The sequence below is a fragment of the Ylistrum balloti genome, unplaced genomic scaffold (assembly GCF_031769215.1).
Source record: "Ylistrum balloti isolate Yb309-2 unplaced genomic scaffold, AGI_CSIRO_Ybal_v1 Utg370142, whole genome shotgun sequence".
Lineage (NCBI taxonomy): Eukaryota > Metazoa > Mollusca > Bivalvia > Pectinida > Pectinidae > Ylistrum > Ylistrum balloti.
Genome location: NW_026782148.1, coordinates 17,509 through 27,730, shown reverse-complemented (window position 1 = coordinate 27,730; position 10,222 = coordinate 17,509). Strand labels below are relative to the sequence as shown.

The 10,222-nt window shown below is 35.8% G+C and overlaps 2 protein-coding genes across 2 annotated transcripts in view; one reads left to right on the top strand and one right to left on the bottom strand.

Moving 5' to 3' along the window:
- The window catches only part of LOC132550741 (inositol 1,4,5-trisphosphate receptor type 2-like), a 72,827-nt gene extending 71,952 nt beyond the window's left edge, over positions 1–875 (bottom strand). The window contains exon 1 of the mRNA XM_060214832.1: positions 850–875. Coding sequence (XP_060070815.1) covers positions 850–875 — 26 coding nt within the window. The remainder of the gene's footprint in view (positions 1–849) is intronic.
- Positions 876–4,929: 4,054 nt separating this feature from the next.
- LOC132550734 (histidine N-acetyltransferase-like) lies at positions 4,930–6,355 on the top strand. The gene is made up of 3 exons (XM_060214827.1): positions 4,930–5,088; positions 5,351–5,578; positions 5,779–6,355. The coding sequence occupies exons 1-3, from the start codon at positions 4,930–4,932 to the stop codon at positions 6,337–6,339; spliced, it is 948 nt and encodes a 315-aa protein (XP_060070810.1). The 3' UTR covers positions 6,340–6,355.
- The last annotated feature ends 3,867 nt before the right edge of the window (positions 6,356–10,222 follow it).

Here is a 10,222-nt window from a genome sequence, read left to right as displayed (position 1 = left end):
CGGGTTAGAAGAATAAGGTAACGAGCCGATTATTTCAGTTGAGTGACTACAAGTTTCTACATTACTGGATACTGGCTCTACAGTCTGTAAGTGAAGCGTTTTATTTCAGTAACTTGTCACGTAATCCAATTAACCTATTAACAGAGTTGTTGGACATTAAATCTGCTGGTGGAACATCACTACCTAACCTAGGATATATTGAAGCTACAGTGAACTATTTACCTTGTAAAAGGAAATATGTGGTTTATTTATTGTTGTGTCAGACAGCAATTACAATAAATCTGTGTTTTTACTCATTTAAGTCGTGGAAGGAAGACTTCTGTGAGAGAATGATTGACTTTGTTGTGCCTTGATATATGGCAGATGTGTAACTTGCTCAGAAGAATTGATGTCTCGGCATCGTTAAGAGTACTGAAAAAGGTGTTGTACATGTAAGTATTCTGTCTAATTCTAAGGTGACCATCCAAGGATTACACTGTCTAGAAAGTGGACTATTCCTACTTGTGCCTTACTACAGTCTACTGCTTCTTCAGGACTTTATTCAGATTTAGGTATCACTACAGGGCTATTCCATTATGACTTTAAGGGATGTGGGTATATTCCTGTAACTATTGCCAATGTAACTACAAGGAATGCGATGTTAGGACTATTATTTGTGAGTAACAGCCTGTATACACAGAAGGGTCTGTGAAGGATAAAGCATTGCCCTCGACTAATGGTACCTGTAGTGTCAACGCAGCCTTTGGTAGTCATTTGCGTGGACTTTTTTTAACTCTAGAAGCATCGGAAGGAGGATTTCAACATGTACCTGTGCTAAATGACCATTTTGCTAGATATGCACAAACATACCCGACTCGAGACACAACAGCAGACATTTTGCTTAACAATTTTTTGTGCATTTTATGACTTTCCTTTGCAACTTCATGCGGACCAAGATTCCAATTTTGTTGGAAGAGTTATCTAAGAGAAATGTGCAACTGCAGGATAAGGAAATATCGTACGACACCATATCACCCCATGGGAAATGGTTTATGCGAACGATTCAATCGTACGCTATTAGATATGATAGGAACATCGGAACCAAGTGAAAAAGTCGATTGTAAGAAACACATTGGACCTTCAGTGCATGCCTATATTTGTAATCGTCATGAGAGCACTGGACATATACCATTCTTTCTTATTAATGGGAGACATTCAGGATTGCCACATGATCTAGTGCTTGGAATCAGTAGATCCCAGAGAGAGAAAGGTACAAGCTATTCACAGTGTGTTGATTAAGGTCACCATATAAGTGTGCAGCAAAAACATCTAGTCATTCTAAGGATTGCCAAAAGAAGAATTACGATACTCGTGTTAGAGGATCTTCAGTCCAGACAGGTGACAGAGTATTTGTGAAAAGTTTGGTGCACGATGGTTGTCACAAACTTTCTGATAAATAGGAACAGGATGCGCACATAGGTCTTGAACAACCCAACAAGGATATTCCTGTTTTAAAGGTAAAGAAGGAAATTGGAGAAAGAAGAATCCGTACTTTTCATAGGAACTTTTCCAGCGTTCCACCAGCAGAAATGGACAATATTTGCAAGACTAAAGTTAAGACCATGGCTGGAAAGTCATGTGTTAATGTGACTGAGGATGAAGCTTGCAGCAATGAAAGTGGTTTAGATTCTGAAGATTCATATTTTGTTCTGGCTGCTAGTTACGAATGCCCCAACCAGTACCAAAGACACAGCTGTAACTATGGAGAATATTGTTGTCCCCTAACTCACAGATGACGATCTAGATGAGGATGCGGAGACAGAAGAAGATTGGGATATTGGTGACGACCAATCGTTCATGGAGGGTATGAACATCCCTGCTTCTCAGGATGATCCTACAACGCCTTGTGAAGGTGATCAGGTAGGAAATGATGCCAAGGAGAGGTATCAAGTAGGACCAGTTCCTGTACCTAGGAAATCAACCTGAATAAGAAAGAAAATGGCAAATGTTTGGTGATTATGTCTTAGATATGTTGCAACTCCCCAGAAATTGTTATCAAAGTTCAGATTGGCTACTACCTGCACAATTCATTGCTGACTTTGCTCTTACTTGTGCATTGGAGGACATGCCGGAGTGTGGGAAGACAGCAGTTCTAGCCGTTGTCAGCAGTAAATGACAAGGGGGTCATTTTTTTCAACAGCGGGAGTGTATGGCAGTATGCTATTTGTTTTGATTCATTAATTCGATGATAATTAGGACATGTCCTAATTATGTCAGATATGTACTTTTTATATTACTGACATGGGTCAGATTAATGTTATTTATTCATTAATGTACTTTAACTTGTACTTAGCGTGTTTAAAAATCTAGATATCTATATATATGTTTTGGTAAGGAATATATGTGTGTCAGTTAAGTAGAAAAATGTATGTACTATACATATTTATATATGTTTCTTTTGGTTCCTAATTGTGCATAATCTAATTTTGGGACTGATCAGAAAAACAAAATGGCCGATAGGTGGCCATCTTGAATTTTGACTATGAAAGTTTGTTATCACTATTTCTTGAAAACTTTTCTCTAGATCTTTCTCAAATTTCATGTATAGGTTCCTTTAGGTCCCTTATTGTGCAAATCGAAAGCGGAAATGTCAAACTAAATACTAATAGAAGTTTAATAGAGGAACATATCCAAATTTCTTTAAAATAATTTTACTTTTCCATGTAATAATAAGTATATGCAAATCGAAAGTGGAAGTGTCTTCAGATGTAGGCAGGGTCTGGCACTTAAAAACGAAGTTCTGTATGATTCAGTTATTCAGCATTTGCCTATATTTACATTGATTTTATAGATATGTTTTTCTCTTGTGTGTCTTTAGTACAATCTGACCTCGTATAAATTATATGGGAATTCCCTTACACGCTTACCCAGTTTATCACATCACATAATCTGCGATGCAATGTCAACACAAAATCAATTGAATGTTCGGTAAGTATTTAAACTTTATATTACACAATCATCATCAATACCAAATAATAGTATAAGGGTTTGCAAGAGATGATAAGGCACGTGTTCAAAAACGTATATAACCTCATTATCTGTAAATATGACTATAAAAAGAAGGTTCGTGTACCTCAGATATATGTAATAGTGTCTACCTTCTTACGCTTTTATCAGGGTCAAACGGCCAATATATTGCATTTTTCTCGCAAAAGTACTGTGCCGTGCAAGACCGATCGGGCGAAATCGGGGTAGAATAGTGCCGTTTTAATCATCTAAATGAATTTCTTTTGCATTGATCTAGCTTTAGTGAGAGCTTCGTTGATGTATAATTTGTTCACCTGTGTATTTGAACTTGTAGACTGTCTTGGGTAAACAATCTGAAGGCACTGGATCATCAATGGCATCATCGAGAGTGGTGGTGTCTTAAAGTACAAAATATTCTTTAAAGAGTGATTGACCTGCGGGGATGTAGGTCTATTTTCTATATCGCCTATAAACAGCGAGTATGAATATGAACATGATTATGAATTTAACTGAGAGTCGTGTGGCTCGAGACACAAACCGTGAATAGGGTGACCATTATTATCCTCTCCACTGTGTTAACAAGGGTTTGACTAAACGTGTCTATGCATACCAATATACACATGCATGTTTACTGGTAACTGAATATGTTTCAAAAACATACCAGTTATCAGTTCATAATTGACTGGTAAATATTAACCTTGTGTTAAACCTTATTTGTTTATATTAATCGTACTATCAATAAGTTTTGTCCATATTAATTGTTGTTAAAAGCAGCACTCTGCTAAGATAATAACCTGAATTTGTCATAACGAATGTTGCTCTCTGATTCGTCAGTTTGTTTCTTTTCTTTCCTCGTAGAAAAAAAATCTAGTAAATTGTTTTTCGCTTAAGTGACATCAAACAAAATTCAAATTAAGTTTACTGTTTACTTCCCTTAAGACAAAAAGTATTTCTCGAAAGTAAAATATGTTTTGTATAGACAAAATGCTAAACTATTTTCACTTAAGTGAAATTATTTCCTCCGTAAGGCAAATAAAACACCCAATGCAATCTGTATGCTACTAATCCATTTTGCCATTTTGTTTAATGCATTGTGGGAAAAGATTGTCTGGACTATCTAGTACATGCATAACCTGGTAAAAGACCCTGCCTTACTTTATAACTGTCTCGGATCACTTCTGTGAAAGGTAAGACCTTTTGTTTTCTTTTGAATATGTACAGTTGTAGAATTTTGAAGGATATTGTATGGCTATTGTATTTACGTGCTGTTTATTTCTTGTAAACATTAATATGTAAATATCGAGTTTATATTTTGATATTGAACCATATTCGACGTATCTCCATTACGTAAATACGTTAATTATGACCTTGTTGAATTTTTTAAAACATTTTGGTAGATCTAGAGGGATGATGTGGGAATCTTCTTTCAAAATCGGCTATAAAAATTACAACGAATATTGATATTCGTCTAGCTTTCCAATAGATATAAGTTATCCTGACCACTGTGATAACAAGAATGTGTCTATACCTGAGCATGGATACCTATATACACAAACATGTCTACTGATAACTATTTGTAAACGTACTATCAGCTCATATTTGACTGGTAGATGTTAACGCTTTTTAATATTCATTGTAACATCAGTAAACTTAGGGCCAACATTTCATCCACATTAATTGTTGTTAAAATTTTGATAGGATTAAAAGACTGGTCTGATTTCTTTTTTCAAGTTGAAACATTTTTTATTTCACTTCTTTATTTTCAAGCCATGTTAGGACAGTTCAGAATTGTCTCCGTGTTATAAACATCTTTATTTCATGGTGATGATCAATAATTTCGGAAAAGTACATCATAGTCTGACCCTCCTACCGATGTTATAACTATTTTTTTTTTGCTAGGCACGAGTTACATCGAGGAATACCATGGATTGTATAGAATGTAGAAAGGTTGGTATTGAAGACTATGATTCTGTTATGGCTATCCGGACGGACGTCTATGATGGGCTGGACTACCTACCTGCCCTATACCGGACAATCATGACCAATCACACTGGGTATGGCGTATTCGTGAATAAGATTATGGTTAGTAACACATAGCAACAATTAATCAGTCAATCAGGTGCATGTATGTCAAAACTTCTGATAAAATACAACGTCAGTCTGATTTTACTATTGAACCAGTGGAAAAGTTTAGTTAATTCCCATTTGGAAGATCCAAATCCAGCTTTTGATTTTTCCAAACTTTCTACAATTTGGCACTGTAAGTTTTTCACATCAAACAAGCATCAGTTTATGCTACGATTAATATTTACTTACCAATGATTTATTATTGTTTTCTTTATAGGTAGGGTTTGAATGCGTTTCTCTCATTGATGATGGAGAAACATTAATAGCACGTGCAGCACGCATCCGTAAAGAATACGTAGGTAGAGGGTTGGCCTATCATCTGAGAAACGCCATTACACGGGACAATGCAAATAAACCTAAGCTTATACGTTCGGTGTACACATCTGGAAACAAGACTCTCTTACAGAGAGTAGAGGAAGGAAGAGCTGAACTTGTATTACAGAAGGTGTGTTATTTAATTTAATGAAATAATCACATATGAAAAAATCATATCAAATATACATGTGTCAAGAAGAGAGCTTACAAAATTTCCGCCATTCTCATTTGCTCCAGTAAAACTAAAAATTGATTATCCCTGAGAAAAGTAATTGATTCCGTTGTTTCAAACAAATAAGCAACAGTTTTAATTCTTTTCAATTCGTACAGGCGATCCTGTTCTACAAAGGACTAATGTCAAATATCCTCCCTTTCCTGCCTACCGTTGATAACACCATAGTCAGGATCCTAACCAAGGAAGACCTAAAGAAATTGCTGTCATCCAAAACAGACACGGACAGACTGTTCCCACAAGGAAGAATAATAGTTGACTGGGTACCGTATCGTCTGTTGGCAACTAACGTTGATCACTTCTTCAACGAATTTTGTCACATTTTGGGCAGTGATTTGAAAGACGGCAAGTCAGAAGGGTTAGAATGCATTTCACTGGCTGTTGGGTACAGCGTACCTAATGGAATTCGATACAACGTTGAACTCTACGGCAACTTCACCGAAGAAATCCTGTCAATTCACATGGCGGAGCATCTCGGGAAGTGCTCAACATTTGGAAAAGAGAACATCAATTTATTGTTACATTATGAACATGGCACACATGATGCAGATGTTCTAACACAAACGATGCATCAGTTCGGAATGAATGTATCCAACAACTTTCACTCAAAAGTGATGTATGGAATGGAAGAGCCTATGGTTCCACTATCGAAATATTGACTGACTTGCTATCCTTGACACATGTTTAATTAGATTATGTAATATATGTAATATATACATTCATTGTTCATTCAGCCGATGTCATATCCTTAAATTTGCTGAGGTCATTGTTATATGTATCAGGGTGATATAAAGTTATTACCACACGGTGTTACCAAATATACTTAGAACTCATATAAAAAATCAATGACATTTAAACTGAAACTGAATGAAAATCAATCCTCGTGTTTAGAGGCTAATATAGAATATGAACAGATTAAGAAAATTGATAAAAAGTGACTGTGTCCATCATTAACTGAAATATTGTTGGCACAGTCTTACTGCATGCATCATTTAACATGAAATAACTTGCATTCTGTTAGGAAGAAGGCATGGTCGAAAATGTTTACTACGCAGAAAATATAAAATTTCATCATTCTTCTATATCATATTTGCGTTATAATGTCACAAACTGTTAATATATTTAGGATGAGTTTACATTTCATTTTGGATTTTTTGAAACGAGTGTTAGCATCTATTTTTGTGAATGCAAAGATTAAAACTTAAAAATCTCATATGAAATAAAAATAAAGTTGATACTCTTTTCGTCACATAATTCAGAAAAATAGGAAGACAAAATCAAACGGAGCCTTTATTATGACTATATTAGAATTTTGAATAGCGCGCCCAATGAAAAATGTGCCATGGTTTAATACGCTAGTGACATAAACACAAAGAATTCACTGAAAAATATGCGGATTATGTGATTAAAAGAAAAAAATCGACAATATACCGGTCATAAAAGGTTAAAGCATTATAAGATTTTGTCAAAGCATGAAGTAAGTCAGACACTGGAATATTTCATTGTAATCTTTTCCTTCAACAATCTTGTTGTGATTATTCCTGAACCAGAATTAATGGACTACGACATGAAAGGCGTGGGATATTGGAGGCGCCGCCTACATTGGTTACAGTATTTTTTAATGCACTCGATGTATCTCCTCTGTCGACACCATGCACAAATATAATCAAGGGGACAACTGTGACATGTGACAACTGTGGCCGGGATCCCACTGAAACACACAAAAATATCTGGGATCAATATATCTCGGTATATTATTATAAATCACAATGTGACCCGTATCGCTCGACTGGATTGGTTCGGCTGAAACTACTTTATTGGTACTGAGGGATAAGAAATTTACAAAATATCTATTTTATTTACATGATCCTGCCCCTCAAGTTAGGTGACCAATATATACAAAACTGGTTCTCTCTCTGCATTTACAATTCTTGTGATCGAACATAGTAAAAACACTTTTATCCCAACATTGAAAGCATGATTTCAAAGCGCACCCACCCTTTTGCCAAAATGGGGGTCAAACCCACTATTTATACAAAATTGAGTTATCGTTACCTTCGGTCAATTGGGGAACAAACAAGACCACCGTTTGTTCAAAGTTGGTTCCATTTCGCCTAAAAATTATCCAAACCAGATTTGGTTCAAGCCCATCTGTCCTAAGTAAGGGGTGATTATTCCCCTTCGTACAAAAATGCTTCGGACCAGGACCAATCCACGAATTCCCATCAATCGTTTAGAAGTAATTCAAAGTTTTTTTCATTAATTTCTTCTCATCCCCTACACACTTTTCGTTCGGCCCACACCCAATGATGCTTCTGACGAAATTGGTCAAAATCATGTCTAGCATCAATTTTGAAGAAAAAAAATAAATAAAATGAACGACAAAAGGATAATGGACGTCCCATTGGAATACACGAGACGAAATTAAAGCTTGACAAAGCAAAACAAAGAATTATTTTTTAAATGAAAGTTATATGTGAGCTATCATTACATTATTCCTGTATATTTGCTTAAATGATTTAGACCATGAAAATACGTTATCAGAACAGTTATATTGTGAAGTATTAAGTAATAAATAAATAACTCTCTCTAGGTAGCGGCAGATAATTCTCTCTGGGTAGAGAGAGTTATCTGCCGCTACCCAAGGGAAGTCGTCGAATTTTGCTCCGAGAAAATTTGTGAAATATCAACGATTACGCCTGAGTAATGTAGGTAATTTTTGCATAACTGAATTGTTAACTGCTTTAGTATCAAATTTGTGTAATCAAATTAACGGTAGTATTCCTAACTGAGTAGATATGTATTCCAATACAACTGATGTAAACAAGATATTGTCTGCACTGAGCGACATATTGACCCAAACCGGGCATGTGCAGGTAAGCGGACAATCACCGGAGCGTGACAACACTGCTCACACTGCTCGAGCGGGTACCTAGGAAGAGGTTATGAATGGTAAGTTCACGAAAGGTCAATTCCGATACAATACCGAATGAAATAATGCAGTCAAATGAAATACAATATCCGTGTGGCTATGGTTCAGCAAAACCTGTGTTTCTAAAAGAGTCTGATGTTTTGGCTACAATGCTGTCAATAAATAATGGCTTAACCATATAGAGGTGTACAGGAGTTTGGGAAATGTGATTAGAGCTGAAATACGCTGGTGACCGTTAGGGGTAAACACGTATTCCTGGTACCTGAAAATCCAAAGCAACCGAAACATGACCCTGATTATACAACTAGGATAAAAGTATCCAACATTCCGTTGTCGGTAGATGATCGTGTAATAATTGTTACACAGCAGACAGAATAGTTTTTACGAAAAAATCTCGAAAAAGATTTGCCCAAGACAATGCCCATGGGAAGGTACTATGGGTCTATTTGGCACTATGGTCATCCGAGGGGACAACACAATGAGCAACAAAATGAAAAAATGTAAAAAGTGCTTTGAAGAAGGTCATGAACAATCAGAATGTACCAATGACTGGAAATGTCTATATTGTAAAGAGTATGGACATAAAAGGCAAGAGTGCACAAAAATACAGAACACGGAACATGCTAGCAGTGGCACGGAAGAGGAAACACAGAAGGAAGATTCACAGAACGAAGAAGATTCACAGAACGAAGAAACACCAAATGAGGAAGGAGCAGAGGCAAAGACGGGTGCAATCAACACTAGAAGGAAGAGGAAAGTACGAAGGCAAAATGAAAAAGAGGAGGAAATGAAGACAAACAGCAGACTTAAACATTAGACAAATTCATCAAGGTGGGAAACCGCGGTTTTGATACTCCGAAAAAATCGTCACAGGAGTCAATCGAAATCGCGAACACCCCCGTCCCCGTCAGACAAAGAAAATAAAAAACACAGACAAGTATGAACCATAAACAAACGTGCAAAATAAAGATATAGTACATATTCTTTCCTTAAATGCCCAATGACTTAGGGATAAGGAAAGGCACTTCGTCTATATCAATGGATGAAACAACAAACGTTTACATTTGTCTGTTACAGGAAACACATTTTACACAAAATATACTAAATCAACTAAATAAGGATGACGGTAGATTGGTCTTATTAGATATTGAAATAGAAAACAAAATTCTAAGTATTGCTAATATTTACGCTCCAAATAATCAAAATGAGAGGAACGGTTTTTTTAAATCCGCGTTGAATGATATAAAAGAAAAAAAGCACTGGAATGATTATTGTTGGAGGCGATTCCAATGAAGTTTTAAAAGGTACAGACGGATTTACCTTATAATTTTATCAGACGTTTTTGGAAACTAATAAAGAATTTAGTATTTAATTCATTGGACTAGTTTCTCTGATTTATAAAAAAGGTAATGTTGCTAAATTAGAAAATTGGAGACTGATATCTCTACTAAACATTGATTATAAAATTGCCGCATACTCTTTAGCAGCAAGATTAAAATCAGTTATGCCGAAAATCATTCACACGGATCAAAACGGATATATTAAAAACAGAATCATTGGCTATAGTATTAGACAAATTCAAGACAATTGACTATTCCGAGAAATTTGAT